This window comes from Rhinolophus sinicus, linkage group LG03 (genome assembly GCF_036562045.2).
Source record: "Rhinolophus sinicus isolate RSC01 linkage group LG03, ASM3656204v1, whole genome shotgun sequence".
NCBI classification, from domain to species: Eukaryota; Metazoa; Chordata; class Mammalia; order Chiroptera; family Rhinolophidae; genus Rhinolophus; species Rhinolophus sinicus.
In genome coordinates, this window is record NC_133753.1 from 2020185 (window position 1) to 2035169 (window position 14985).

The 14985-nt window shown below is 58.9% G+C and overlaps 1 protein-coding gene across 1 annotated transcript; it reads left to right on the forward strand.

Annotated features, from left to right (window-relative positions):
- Positions 1-99: 99 nt before the first annotated feature.
- Positions 100-3487, forward strand: CKB (creatine kinase B). The gene is made up of 8 exons (XM_074326871.1): positions 100-248; positions 549-766; positions 925-1079; positions 1151-1283; positions 1612-1783; positions 2476-2599; positions 2831-3020; positions 3100-3487. Exons 2-8 carry the CDS (start codon positions 574-576, stop codon positions 3276-3278), a joined length of 1146 nt encoding a protein of 381 aa, XP_074182972.1. The 5' UTR covers positions 100-248; positions 549-573; the 3' UTR covers positions 3279-3487.
- Positions 3488-14985: the final 11498 nt, after the last annotated feature.

Below are 14985 nucleotides of genomic sequence, written 5' to 3' on the forward strand. Positions count from 1 at the left end.
GGGTCCCAGCGAGGAGACACACAGGGTGGGCGGCCTTGGGGGGTGGTCTGGAGCTGCGGGCGGAGGACAAAGCAGCGGCACCTCCCCGCAGTGCAGGCCAATGGAATGAATGGGCTATAAATAGCGGCCAATGGGCGGCCCGCGTTGCGCCCCTTAAGAGCCAAGGGAGCGGCGAGCGGCCGCTGTTTGCCAGCGCCGCGCCCGGAGTTGCTTAAGGACCGAGCGCTCCCCCTACGCCCGGACGCCTGGTGAGTGGGCCCGAGGGCTGGGGATGGCCGTGCTGGGCGCCGGGGCAGCGGCGATGCACACAGAGGGACCCTGGGGCATCGTGCGCTCCGGACGCGCACGGGCAGGCAGCCGCGAGCGCGCGCGCTGGCGGGTCTGCGGTCCTTGGTGGTGCCGGCGCCCTCTGCCTGCGCTGCGGACCCCGCTGACCTTGGCCGCATCCCAGGTTGACTGGGGGCCAGGGCTGCGGGGTCCTGAGTGGTTTGCAGGTCCGGGGGAGGCCGGGTGCGCCGGGTCCCCGCTGATGCCGCGTCTCCCCACAGCCCGCCGCCCGCCGCCGCCGCCGCCATGCCCTTCTCCAACAGCCACAACACGCTGAAGCTGCGCTTCCCGGCGGAGGACGAGTTCCCCGACCTCAGCAGCCACAACAACCACATGGCCAAAGTGCTGACCCCCGAGATGTACGCTGAGCTGCGCGCCAAGAGCACGCCGAGCGGCTTCACGCTGGACGACATCATCCAGACCGGAGTGGACAACCCGGGTACGCGCACCCCCGTCCCGGGGTCAGGATACTCCCGGGGCTAAAGTCCAGCGCCCTCCAGAACCCCTCTCGGGCCAGAGTTCCCGCGCAGCCACAGGGTCCTCGGCTGCTTGCTCAGGCCTGGCGGTGACGTCACTGTCCCCTTCCTCGCCCCCCAGGCCACCCGTATATCATGACCGTGGGCTGCGTGGCGGGCGACGAGGAATCGTACGAGGTGTTCAAGGAGCTCTTTGACCCCATCATCGAGGACCGTCACGGCGGCTACAAACCGGGCGATGAGCACAAGACCGACCTCAACCCCGACAACCTGCAGGTGCGGGGTGGCCCGGGTGGCGGGGCGGGCTGGGAGTGGGGTCTCGGCGCTCACCCCCGCTCGGCCTGCAGGGCGGAGACGATCTGGACCCCAACTACGTGCTGAGCTCTCGGGTGCGCACGGGCCGCAGCATCCGCGGCTTCTGCCTCCCTCCGCACTGCAGCCGCGGGGAACGCCGCGCCATCGAGAAGCTCGCGGTGGAAGGTAGGGGTCTGCCCGCCCCGGCTCGGCCGCCTCCGCGTCCCCGGCCCCGCCCCAGCTTGTTTACCAGTCACCCGAGCCACCGCCGAGTTCTTATCTGCGCGCGCGGTCCGGTTTCCCGAGAGACCGAGGCCCAGTCCCGCACCGACTGCGGCCGGGCTGGGGTCCGGCGAGGGCCGCCCGCCTGAGTCACCTCCTCCGACCGCCGCCGGACCGCATGGACTGGGCTCCCACAGGGCTGGGCGCGCGTGGGGAGGTGGCGGGCCCGTGCTGCCCGGGTGGGGGTGGGGCCAGGGCCCGCGGCTTGTCCCCTGAGCGCGCCCCTCCGCAGCGCTGTCGAGCCTGGATGGCGACCTGGCCGGCAGGTACTACGCGCTCAAGAGCATGACAGACGCGGAGCAGCAGCAGCTAATCGACGACCACTTCCTCTTCGACAAGCCCGTGTCGCCCCTGCTGCTGGCCTCGGGCATGGCCCGCGACTGGCCGGACGCCCGCGGCATCTGGTGCGTGACCACTCCCCTCCCCCTCCCGCGGCTCCCACACCTCTTCCTCTACGTCCTGCCCTCGCCCAGGCTGAGAGGGAGGAGGGAGAGGCCGCGCTCCTGGGACGGGTTTGGTGCCGCCCAGGCCTCCTCGCAGGTGACGTTGACCGCGCAGGTGCGTGGAGGGACCCGGCTGATGGAGGCCTCAGCCTCGGGATCTTAGAGGTGGGGGACAGGTCGTGTTGGCGTCTCTCCTCCACTCCCTCTTGGGAGCTGGAGCTTCTTGTTTTCTTTCTCACCCGCCTGCTTCCCCCTTCCTCTGAGGATCTGCCAGGTGCTGGGTGACGCAGACGCTTCCCGGTGGAGGTTGGGGGAGGGCTTACAGCCTCCTGTCCCCACTGTCCGGGTAGGGCGGGCTTCAGCGCCCAGATACAGCGCTTTCCCCTGGGGGGGCTGTCCTGGCTCCCCCGCCCCTTACCTCCTAGGTTGGGACCTGGCCCCAGGGCACGTGACTGGCAGGATGGGGACAGCTCAGGGCTTTTTGAACCCTTTCTGAGGTGTCCTGTGTGAACGGAGCTGGGGTTCTGGGTGTAGCTGGAAGGCGCACCTGAGGGATTTGGGAAGTTCCTCGGTCTGGCGGCCCGCTGGAGTTTTCCTGGATGTGCCTTGAGATCACAGTCCAGGGAGGAGCCTTGACTGTGGCCCTCCCCCAGGCACAATGACAGGAAGACCTTCCTGGTGTGGATCAACGAGGAGGACCACCTTCGGGTCATCTCCATGCAGAAGGGGGGCAACATGAAGGAGGTGTTCACCCGCTTCTGCAATGGCCTCACCCAGGTCAGGCCTGCCGCCCCAATAGGGGCTGGCATGAGTGGGGGTTCAGTGCCAGGGAGGGGGCAGGGCCAGGCCCCACAGCGCAGGCAGGGATGTGGGTGCCCTGTCAGTCTCCCTGGGGAGTCCGAGCCTCAGTCACCTCAGGCTCCCACCTGGGGCTTCTGGGTCCCAGCTGGTCCCTTGGGGGGAGGGGCATCTCACAGGCCTTCCCTCTCACACCTTCTCCACCTCCAGATTGAAACACTCTTCAAGTCTAAGAACTACGAGTTCATGTGGAACCCTCACCTGGGCTACATCCTCACCTGCCCGTCCAACCTGGGCACAGGGCTGCGGGCAGGTGTGCACATCAAGCTGCCCCACCTGGGCAAGCACGAGAAGTTCGCGGAGGTGCTCAAGCGGCTGCGCCTTCAGAAGCGAGGCACAGGTGAGTGGGGCAGGGGCTGCTGGCAGCTGTCTCCCCTGGGGCTCCCACCCCAGCCCTGCTGACCTGGCTGCCTCCCCAGGTGGTGTGGACACGGCTGCTGTGGGTGGGGTCTTTGACGTCTCCAACGCAGACCGCCTGGGCTTCTCGGAGGTGGAGCTGGTGCAGATGGTGGTGGACGGCGTGAAACTGCTCATCGAGATGGAACAGCGGCTGGAGCAGGGCCAGGCCATCGATGACCTGGTGCCCGCCCAGAAGTGAAGCCCCAGCCCGCACCTGTCACCGCCACCAGCCCTGCTGCTTCCTAACTTATTGCCCGGGCAGTGCCCACCATGCACCCCTGGTGCTCGCCGCCTGGCGGCTGAGCCCTTAGCCTCGCTGTAGAGACTTCCTCTGTCGCCCTTGGTAGAGTTTATTTTTGTGATGGCTAAGATATGCTGATGTCGAAATAAACTAGGGTTTTGGCCTGCCCCGAGTCTCTGAATGCCGCCTCCCCTTTCCAAGGGCAGCCAGGCCATGGGGGCCCGAGTTCTGGGTCTGCCCCTTCCGCTTCACTTTCTGTCAGATGGGACAGTATCCAGGAGGCGGTCACCCTGCTGTGCCCACCCAGTCCTATTCGGAGAACCCCTCTTGGCTAGCCTGTCTGCTTGGTGTCCCTGTAGGCCTGGGGGGGGAGGGGGGCTGGGGGGAGGGGCAAGGAGAAGGAGGAGCTCCAGAGTGGCAGAGCCTCGACCTGAGCATCTAAGGGCATTGGGGCCTGGGGGGTGGAGCCTGGCACTGCTCAGCCCCATCTTGCAGAGTGGGGGAGGTGTGGACCCTGTGGGGAGGGGGCGGGGGGGGGCAGGAGCCCAGAAACTCGATACCTTTCGGTTGTTCCTCTACACCCCCCAACACCTCCCCCACAACGCTGATCCAACTCCAGTCATCCTGGCAGCCTCTCCCTGCCTCCCCTTCCCAACACCTATTCTATCTGCTAAATCTCTCCTCTCCCTCCCAACCTTCACTCCAGCTGAACGGACCCCCCTGGCCCCTAGGCCCAGCCCTCCAGTCCCTTCCCACAAGGCTCCCTCCCTGCGGACTTCCCTACAGGACCCTCAGGTGCCCTGGCCTCTTGGCCTCCATGGTGGGCCCCCTCGATAGGGTCCCCGGCCAGGAGGGGGTTTGGGGCTGTTCTCCTTGGTCTGTTTCCCTTTCCAGCCACTCCCCAGCTGCTGCTGCCCCTGATGGGGCCCCACCATGGGTGGGCCCTCTGACGGAATGGGCCGGGACTGGGGAGCAGAGGAGGGGCCTTGTGAGCTGGCCAGGGCTGGGCTGTCTCCCTTCTCCAGCTCCACCGCTTTGCGGAGTCTGTGCTGCCACCTGCTGGCCAAGGCCGTCTCTGCCCGGCCACTCCATCGCCAGGGTCCGGGCGCCCCAACTCCTCCAGTTTGGGCAGGCTGGCCTTACCCTCCCTGCTGAGGTTACCCCACAACCGGGAGACGCCGGGCATGGCCTCTGCATCCACCATGTTCTGGGCTGGGCAGTCTTCCCGACTAAAGGTTGTGGGCTCTCGTGTGCCAGTACCCGGTGGCATGTCAACCAGGCCCTGGGGCTCAGGACCAGCAGATGTGTGTGTGTGTGTGTGTGGGGGGGCAGCAGTAGAGTAGGAGGTGCGTCCTGGCATCTGTCTCGGTGGCCAGGTTCGGTCTGAGGGGCCCATGTAGGCGGTGTCCGAGCTGGGCTGGCCCCCTGGTGCACAAGGCTGGGGGTGGGGATCTCCGCACCCATCCTTTGGGCCCTGGGCTGACCAGCCTGGGGGCTGGGGCCAGCTCTGGGCCCACCCTTTTGCCATGAAGGGCCAGCCCAGAGGCACACATCACACAGGGCCCCCTTTTTCTTGGCTTCAGTGTACATCTCCGGCCAGTGAGGGCTGGACTAGGCCACACGGTGCTTTGCAGACTGTCAAGTCTGATGACTCTGGGGACAAAGGACTGTGCCAAGCACGCCCCCTGGGAAAGGCCTTGCCCTGCAGAGGGGAGGCTTAGGGCAGTGCCCACCCGAGGGAGGCAGCAGGAGCAGTGGGAAGCTCTCCCCGGCCAGTTCAGGAGCTGCCCGGCCTTGCTGTGTCACCAGTACCAGAGCCACTGCTGTGCCCAGGGAGCAGCATTGGCAGCACGTGGCCTCGGGGACCTGGCCAGCTCTGTCTGCCCCCTCCAGCAGAAGGCCCTCCTGTGTGCTCAGCCCCTCACCTCTGCTTGGGCAGAGCCTGGCTGGGGGGCATATGCTCAGGAAGAGTGACTGTCCCCACCCACCCCGAGGTATGCACAGCACATTGCTTTTTGACAGAATGTTTCAGAGGGCATGTTTCACCATCTCCACTATCAGGCGGGGCGCTCCAGGGGCACGTCAAATGAGCTGACACCTGGACTCGCCCTGTGCAGGCCTCTCGGCACGGCACGTCACCCAGGAAGGCAGGTGGAGTGGCAGGGCCTGACTCAGGACTTCCTCCCAGCCCTGAGGCCTGAGCCCCACCTTTCTCCTCCTCCACCCAGCTCCCAGGGGCCTGTAGGGCGGACTCAGAGCTACACCTGACTCTACACCAAGGCTGCTCTCCTGGGCCACCTGTTTTCCTACCCAACCGTTTCCCTCTGTCTCGCTGATTTCTCATTTCATCTTGTTTCACTGAAACTTTCTGGGACAAGGCCTCAGCTCAGCAGTCCACGGGCCCTTTGACCAGTGCCCCCCACGACCCCCTTCCCTCTGGATTCCAGAGATTCAAACGGGGTGAGTTTAATTTTCCCTGAAATCACGGCCAAACGTGGGATGTCTAAGAAACGCCCTACCACACGCTATTAAGGGAACACAACGTTTTATTCATTCACTGTCTTGGGTGGAGTACAGACAGCATTCAAACCTGCCACTGCTACCGCCACCACTGGCGGGGAAATGAGCCCACTGACCGGTAGGACCATTCTGCGGGGGCCCCATCCCTGGGCACTGCTGGGCGCTTAGCAGCATCTCTGGCCCCCAACTTCTAGATGCCAGCAGTATTCCCCCCCCCACCACGTGACATGGAAAATGTCTCCAGACATTGCCAAATACCCACTGGGGACCAAAATTGCATCCCTGCTCCTTTGAGAAACACTGCCCTGCAGAAATAATTAAGAGACACAATTGCTTAGAACAGGGGAGAACTGCCAGGACTACCAATATGAAGGGTCCACTAACAAGCCAGGCTGCCTCTCTCAGTGACACGACATGCAGCCACCAAGTGTCAGAAGTCAGTGAGACGCCGACACACTTAAAAAAGCTGAAGTGTCAAACCAGGTTACCAAACAGCCTGTACTCTGAGATCCCACACAGAACATGGACGGAAAAACCCCGGGGAACAGCAGTGAGCTGCGTGTGCGGGGGTAACATGTGACTTCCTCCTTTAAACTTTAGCTTTCAAATTTTCTACAGTGAACATGTATTTATTACTTGTATAAGCTGAACCAAATTCTTTTTTAAAGTGTTCTTTAAAAAATGCTCTAATGTGTCAGTTCGTGGGAGGCCACCGAGGCAGCAGGATGTCACTGTCACAGCTCCTCACTTGCTCTGCTGGGATGGATCACCACCCCTGGGCTGGGGAACTGAGGCTCAGAGAGGAGAGGACGAGTCGGGTGACCAGTGAGGCCACCCGTGTCCAAGTCGAGAGCTCTTTGCACTGCTCTATGACGTTCCAGAACATTCTAGCCCTCGAGTGTGCAGGACCTGCTTTTCTATTTGGAGCGCCTCCTCCAGCACCTGGGGGGGTGCCCACTATGCCCACACGGGATTGGAGTCCATTTCCTTTTCCACAGGTAACAAAGGGAAATAATCTTTTGATGGCAAGAAGTCAGCTTTCTGGGTGCAAGGTTGCCACCAAGCAGGGGACAGCAGTTAGCTTGGGAGAAGTGAGGCTTTTTACCTGTGACGTGGATGACAAAAACCGTGGTTTTTCAAGGGTGCCTGGGAGGCCCTCTGCAGGACCCATTCCCAGGTTGGGAGTCTTCCCACCTTCCTCCCCAACCTGCCTTTCTAGAACTGGGCCTGTTTTGCTGACGACAGAGAAGTGAAGGCGTCTGCTTGTCAGAAGCCCTGACTTTCACAGCCTTCCGAATTGGGGGCTTGTCAAAATTTAAGGCTTGACTTAATTAACATTAAGACCCAGAAAAGCTAAAAGTACTCTTTCCAGCTCCTCCAGTTTCTGCTGAATCTCTAATCTCTGTGCACACGGCTGCTCGTGTGCCAGCAGCCATTTTCCCTCCACTTTCGTAACAAAGCCCTGGTTCTGAGCCTGCCGTGCAGCTGCCAGCCAGAGCAGCACGCTTCCAGGAGGCCCCTACGCGGCCGTAACCACAGGGTAACACGCTGCAGCGGCCATCTTGGGGTGTGAGGACAAGGGCTACCCAAGCCTGGCAGGCGTGCAACCTGGTGACAGCCAGTACCACTCCTGACCTGGCCATGAGGACCGGGGCTGGGACCCTGCTCCGTCATCTACTAACCCTCGGCAAGTTGGGACCCAGCCAGGTGCTGGCTGGTCTGCTCCGGGTCCTGCCAGGCTAGGAGGTGAATTTGTCCAGGAAGTTAATTAGAACTGAGACAGTGGCTCCAGAAACAGTCTGGGGCCCCGCCATGCCAATGTGCGCTCAGGCTGGCACTCGCAGACCCGACACTGATGGCAGTGGCACCAGTACCTCCAGGCTTTTCCTTTGCCAGTCGGTCTAACCGGGGGCTCCCTTCTGCATGTCTGCTCTCTGCCCTGCCCACCCAAAGCCCAGGGCTACCTCTGCCCAAAGCCCCAGGGAGGACCTCCCTGGCTGCCCCAGCCCTCCTTCCGGGAAGGACTTCAGCCCTCCCCCATCGTTCTCCTTGGCAGTTACCCTGTGTCACTCTCCCGTCACACAACTGTATTGTTACGATGTCTGAGAACACAGGCTTTGGGTCTTCTCCCGTTCAGCCCACCCCACCCCACTGGGCTGCTCCCTTTGCCAGAACACGTGGTCTGTGTTAACACATGCCCAGATCATTCCGGAAATACACACTTATCAAGAAAACAAAAACAAAAACCCCAAAACCTCTATTAAATTTTCACTAAAATGAAGTCTTGTTTTGTCAATACTTCTGACCCACACGAGGTTGCACTTCAAATGAAACACTTTCAGAAAGAAACAATACAGTGTTACATAATCATCCATACTTGAAACAGTTGACGCTGCGCTTGACAGGCGTGTGTCTCGTGTGTCTCGGAGAGGAGGTGCCAGAGGAGGTGCCGGAGCAGGGAGCCCAGAGTCCCTGCCTCCTCCTCCTGCTTTCTGAGCCCACAGAGGATCACGACTTTCTTGCTCAGGCCAGTCCCAGCGTTTTGGTTCAGTTTACGAATGACACAACACAAGGAAATGCAGCCCAGCATGATGTGTGTGCCCGCACACGTCATGCCACCAAGACAAAGGTGCACGACACGGCCTTCCTGGCTAAAGGACTCCCACCCACGATGGACAGGCCAAGAGTCACGGGACAAGCCCACCAATGTCCTCCTGAGCTCAGAGCTCACAGGGACGACCCAGGGGCAGGGACTGGGGCAGCAGTGGAGGCTGGCCCGAGGACACGAGCAGAGGAGGAAGTGGCCCCAACAGCACCCAGAGCGTCCAGGGGGCTAGGGGCTGGCGGAGCGGCACAGCTCCCGGTGTCGGGAAACGGCTCTCAGGGGACGCTCGACCAAGGGAGTCCTGGAGCCATACTAATGAACAGGACTGCATATGCTACTTCCCAGCGTATTCCCATGCAAATCACGCCTGCTCTGAGAATGCCTCACACCTACCCACGCCTGCTGCTGCTCCCTCCCGGGGGACGAGGGACGCAAGTCAGTGCAGACCTCACTCCGGAAGGAGCCAGCTTGCCAGGTGCCCCCACCAGCCTGCTTCCTCTCTGGTCCCCAGGGCCTGGCTTCTCAGTGCAGTGCGGTCTGTTTTGGTCTGATGGCAGCAGAACTCTACCCTGAAGCCTGCCAGGTCATCCCCGAAGGAAGTGTTGGGCTGAAGTCCCCTTAACAGAACAGAGGTGCATTGTGTGAGACACAGTTTACTGGGACGGCGACAAGACAGAGCCTGCCCCTCCCTCCCCCAGCCTTGCATGTGCTGCTCCTTCCTCTCCCACTGAGCAGACGCGGGGGTGCTCCAGGCTGTACCTGTCACCGTACCTGCCTCCCCCACCCAGACCGGCATTCCTTCGTGCAGCACTGGCCATACCAGTTTTCACGACCGCGTCTGTCTCTCTCTGCCTGTGAGAACGAGCTCCTGGAAGACAAGGTCTCACCACCTGGTTTATCTCTGGGTCCCCACAGCTCAGCACCGCTGCCCTGTCCTAACCCGCACGAAGTGCGCATGTGGACGAAAGCACATAGTAACAAACCCGTCTTCTCCTGAAACACCTGGAAAGGACTCGGAGAAGCAAAATTCAGTGAGAGAACACAATTTTATCTTCAAGGAGCTGAGTGTTGGCTAGTTAAAGCTCCCAAGAGTAGGAGACACCACCGGCTTGAGGAAAATGCAGAACCAGCCAGAACTCTCCCCCAGCTCCCTGGGTGTGGGGTGCAAGCACCCTGACACGCGGTGCCCCAGCAGAATTTTCCAACCAGCAGCAGTGACTCCCCTCCCGCCTGAGGGACGAGTTCTAGAACGCCACTTAAAATAGCGAGCAGAGGTGGGACAAGTGGGCGGGACGGGGAGAGAGCAGGGGCAGGAGCCCAAGAGGCACAGGCTGGGGGGGCCACGTGCGACCAGTTGTCTCTTCTCAGGGACACCCCAAGCGGGCCCCTATTTATCAACCCACTGGGTAAGAAGGTATTTCACCACAGCTAGAAACCACAGGAAGGAATATTCAGGGAGCTGGAAAAAGACATGAGAACCTGAGAATCCAACCAATCAGTCCACCACACAAACAACAGCAAAGCCCCAAACACATCAACTAGGCCACAAAACCAAAGCCAGCAGTGACCAAAGTGCACGGTGTGGCCCCGTTCTCCTGCCTTCAGGTCCTCTTGGCGAGCAGAGGTGACCCTTGCCCACCAGCTGCCTGCCTTGCGTGTGGCGGGAGGTGGTGCATGCGTGCAAGTGCCACGAAGCAGATCTCACCTTCGGTTTGGTGCCCACGACACAGCATGCAGAGGTGAGAGCGCCTGCCCACACCCACACGCCTCTCTGACCTGACTGTACACCAGCTCTCTCTGCTGCCAACCCCCAGGAGCTATTCTTTTAACAGACTGAAATCCAAACTACACTGACTGTGGCACGGGGCACAGATTAAGGCCCTGAGCCAGGTGTTTCAACCCCTGACGGCCAACGTCGTCCGACGGAGGAGCCACTCCCGTCCTTCCACAGCACTCGCCTGGGGACTTGCACGTCTACCCCAGCTGAGCTGAACGATACAATATGGGCACTGGCAGTGCAGGCAGCTGGTGAGAGCAGGAGCACACGGACCGCCAGGGAGACCAGCTGGGAGCCCTGGCTGTAAAGCAGGAAGGGCTCAGGGCTGCGGGAGACCAGTGGGACCTGTTAACACTTTGTAAGCGGGCATTGTCCCGCCAAATCGCGTCGTAACGCGGGGCTTTTTTGACATTTTCTCGCCAAAATTAGACTTTCCGTAAAATATTCATATCTTTCAATCTATTTGATATTTTTCTATGAAACTTTCAGTGTTTTAGTTTAAAAAGAGGTCTCTATTTATTTATTTTGCAAAATTTTTGCCGGTTCCAACTAGAGGCGATATGACGAGTTTACTCGTTTCCCGCAAAAAATGTGTTTTAACAGTTTTCACTGAAGCCTAAAGCTGCCCTGTGCTTTCTAGATCTCTCTTGCCCACACTTTATTATTATTATTATTACTTGAATACTTATTTTGTACTATGGACCAGGCACTATTCTAGGTACTTGGGATACAGAAAAAAAAAAGACAAAGACCCTCGTCCCAAGGGGCTCCCATTCTAGGAAGGATGGGGAGGACAGACACACGAGACAAGAGAAGCTTGTCAACGACACTGGCTGCTGATGTCAGAGGCAGCAGGCCGAGAGGGCACAGCTGGGCGAGCAGGAGGGCTGGGTACGATTTTAAACTGATGGCCGGGATAGGCCTCTTTCAGGAGACAGGCGGAAGCTGGCGGGAGGGGAGGGCGCTCTCACCAGGCTCGCTGCCTCTCCCTGTCCTCTGGGGACACTAGCAGAGGCTCGGGGCCAGGAAGGTGGCAGCAGAGGCCTGCCAGCTTTCCTCACAGCAGCTCCAAGACCACAACTCTACACTTGAGAAACGGGGGGAATTTCCTTCTCATGTCTGCTGGGAGGGCAGCGTCTGTCCTCTCCTGAGAGCTGCTGTTCCAGGACTTCCGAGGCCTGGGTAAGCTGGCAGCGGAGAGGAGGAGAGGGGCAGCGTGTGCTCGTGCAAACTGCTGTGCGCACACCTGCCAGGTCCCTGCACCTGCCGGCAGGACTCTGCCGACAGGACTCTGCCGACAGCCCAAAGCGAGGCATGACCACCACCACGTTGATTTTCTAGAGGAGGAAACCTGAGGTCACGAAGCTGACGTCTGGGACCCAGGCTGCCTCGGTCTAGGGTATACACCCCAACCGCTGGGCCACACTGCCTACTTCCCCTTTAAATGGCTCCGACAGCGGGGCGCCATGAACCGGAGGTCCTGGAATGAAACCCGTGACGAGTGGGGACAGGCTCAGCACCTCGCGTAGCCAGCGACACACTGCTTGGCAAAGAACTTTCCTGAGCTCACCCACACCTCCTGGGTCCACTCTGCTATCCCTCCTGCTCCCTAGAGGCACCCAAACAAGCTGGCTTCCTCCCTGAGAGTGGCCCAAACATGAAGAAAGGTCTCGGCCCCGTCATGCCCTCAACCTTCCCTACCTGGGCCCTTCCATTGCTTCTTCTCATGCCGTGATTTCCTCCCCCGGACGGAGGGGCCCAGATGCCCTACTTGAGCTCTTTCTGACTCTGATGATCACCCTGAATCTCCCCCATGGCCTGGCTGCCACTCGGCCACACCACACAGCGAGCAGCGCCTCTAAGGAAGTGTCACCTCTGCCTGGGTCGTGGCACACCAAAGCTCGATTTACAAAGAAAGCTGTTGGACTGTGTCCTCCTCACGGAGGACGCCAGGTTCTACTCTCAGGGACAGTGACACCGGCAAAACTGTCAGGACACCTGCAAAACATGCTCTCCACGTCACACCACTCCCCCATTAAAGGATCTCAGGGCAAATTATCAATTAACCAAAACAAAACCAAAAGCCAACCAAAGATCCCCCAAAAGGAAAGCTCTAGGCCCCTCCTCACTCCTGACCTTTCTAATACCCTGGTCTGTGCCTCGCAGAACCGCCTCCGCACCCCTGGTCTCCCTCCCTGGCACTGTGCTGGGGCGGGGAGTGCCCAAGGTCACCACATATCAATTCCTGAGCACCTGAGCAGGAACTGCCAGGACCGTATTTTAGGGACGGTTTCCACGGCAACGGGAGCGTGTTCAATGCACTCAAGGTTTTTCTTGTAGATATCATCCTTCTCTAGGCTTCTGCAGAAACCTGTGCTGTGAACTAGTCACAGCTGGGCTTCCTTCGGATCGTCAGTCCAGCTTCCTCAGTTCTCTGAAGGGTCTTCATGCTGAGAAATGGAAGGGCGGCCTGAGAGCCGGGCACGTGATTAAGGATCGCGGTCTTAGTTCCTCTGATTTGCCAGATCCGAACGAGAGGAAAGTCAGTATAACTGGAATGTTAACCTTATTTTCTGGAGCAGGACAACTCTCTGCTTGGCAGGTAAAGAAAACCAGTAGCACCGGCCTGCCAGGTACCTCACCTCACCAGGTTCCAGGGGAGTGGGTGAGGAGAAACTGTGGCCTTGTCTTGGCTTAAGTATTCTAGAATATTTCTTTTCAAAATTCATTGTATGCAGAATAAAAACGCCGTGTCCTGAGAATGCAGTATCTAAAGGAAGGGTCTGGGCCCCTTAGTAACAGACGTGATTTCACGTTTTCACCTCAGTAAAGGTAACACTACCTGACTACCTATAATGCCACTAAAATCAAGTGAACGTCAATTAGTGGCAGAGACTTTCCATAGCATCTCCTCAGACAACTTCTGTGGGTGAACACTGGTCTGACAGACACACACTCATTGCTCATGGGATCAGCAACCTACTAAAATGCAGACGATGCTTACGATAAATATTCAATTGAAAATAATACGATTTCTGTCAGCATAAAGCAGGGCCATTTCATCAGAGCACGTGGCAAACTAATTTCTCTTAAAGTAATTTAACTTCTAGTGTTCCATGTGTCCCGGAGAACGTAAACAAGGAAAACAATCTGAGACGGGTCCCAGGTGTAAAGACAAGGAACTCAGCCAGAGCCACACCTGTACTTGGCAGAGCTCCCGCCGTCTCTGCGAACTTCTGTAGGGCCACCCTGCATGGGAAGCCACATGCGACCCTCTATTGGAGAGCTTGTGCTCAACAGCTGGGGTCTGGGGAAAGCAAACGCCCCCACTGCAAAAGGGTGGAGAGGGGACCTATTTAGCTATTTATTTAATAAAGAAAGTTTACAAGTTCCAGTAAGGTGAAAATGACGTGCTCTGCTGAAGAGCTCAAAGGGCATTCAGCCCTGCCCTCCTTTCCTGCCCCAGGCCTGGGCTCCACCTCTTCCCCTGGCCACTCCACGGGTGTCCTGGACTCACGGGGGTCCTCTCCTCTTCTCTGGTGAACTTTAAAAAGGAAGCAGCCACCTGCCGAGGTTCTGGGTGGGAGGGGTCCCCTCCCCAGTCCCCCCCTGGTGTCTAAACACGTTTTTCTGCCCCTCTTCCCGCCCACCCCAAACCTTCCCATAGCAGCCCCGGCCTTTCTGCTGCTCAGGCCAAACATTGCAGTCACCCTTGGCTTTTTCTCACTCACTCATCTCCATCCCAGCAGCAAATGCAGTTGACTGAATTCAAAATGCACCCAGAACCCAACCAACATCTCTTGCCTAATTACCAGCTGCCTCCAGACTTTCCTGGCTTCTCCTGGCTCCCTGGACAAATTCACAACACAGGGCTCGAGCAGTTGTCCTTTGAAAACCTGCAGCCACACCACTCTGTTCGAAAGCCCCCAGTAGCTCCCACCTCAGAGGAAGACCGCACTGTAATGGCCTTCGAGGACCCGGTGGTATCAGGCCCGCCAGCAGCACAAACATGCAGTCTGGCCGCCGGCCTCTGCCCCGGGCCGCCCTCACAGCCAGTCTCTGCTCAAACGCTCCACCCCACCCCTCACCCCACGGAACACGGCACTGCCCGAACCCCAGGAGCCCCGCAACGCCTCACCCTGTGTTGCGACTGTTCCTGGCATTTCCCACTTTGTTCCACAGCAGGTACTTGACATCTTACTGCTGTCCTGCCGCCCTATTAGAACATAAGCTGAGACTAGGGATCTGTTTTGTTCACGTGTCCCAAACACCTAGAATAGTGCCTGCCAGTGGCAGACATAAGGATCCGTGACTGAGTGACTGTCCAAACTTGCCTACTTGGACAACCAAACCCAGAATCAAACAGCGTACCAGTGTGACAGTTTCCCGGTGAGAATAAAGCATCAGACTGACTGGTGAGTTCACTGTCCCTTCACCCACCGTGTAGGTGTTGGAAAAAAGCTGTAGGTTGGATTCATGTACTAAATCACAAAAACATGAGAAGAAAATCACCATACTTCATGGAAAACCAACCCCGAACCGTCAAGAGCTGCGTTTCTCCACACACGGGAACAGGGGCTCCCAGGCCCGTCTTTCTCAGGTGGCCAGGGCCAGCTTCTCTCTTTACTGCCTTTGGGGGAAAACAGATGCTGGTAACCACAAAACGTCAGGAGCCACGCTGAGGACAAAGTGGCCACCGGTCTCCATACATCTTCCAGGTGCTCTTGTCCATCTCGGTGGTGAAGGCAAAAAACACTTTTAGT

Coding starts and splice junctions, on each gene's coding strand:
- CKB (XM_074326871.1), top strand. CDS start 574: ATGCCCTTCTCCAACAGCCACAACACGCTGAAGCTGCGCTTCCCGGCG. Junction 767..924: donor GACCGGAGTGGACAACCCGG/GTACGCGCACCC, acceptor CTCGCCCCCCAG/GCCACCCGTATATCATGACC. Junction 1,784..2,475: donor CCGGACGCCCGCGGCATCTG/GTGCGTGACCAC, acceptor GCCCTCCCCCAG/GCACAATGACAGGAAGACCT.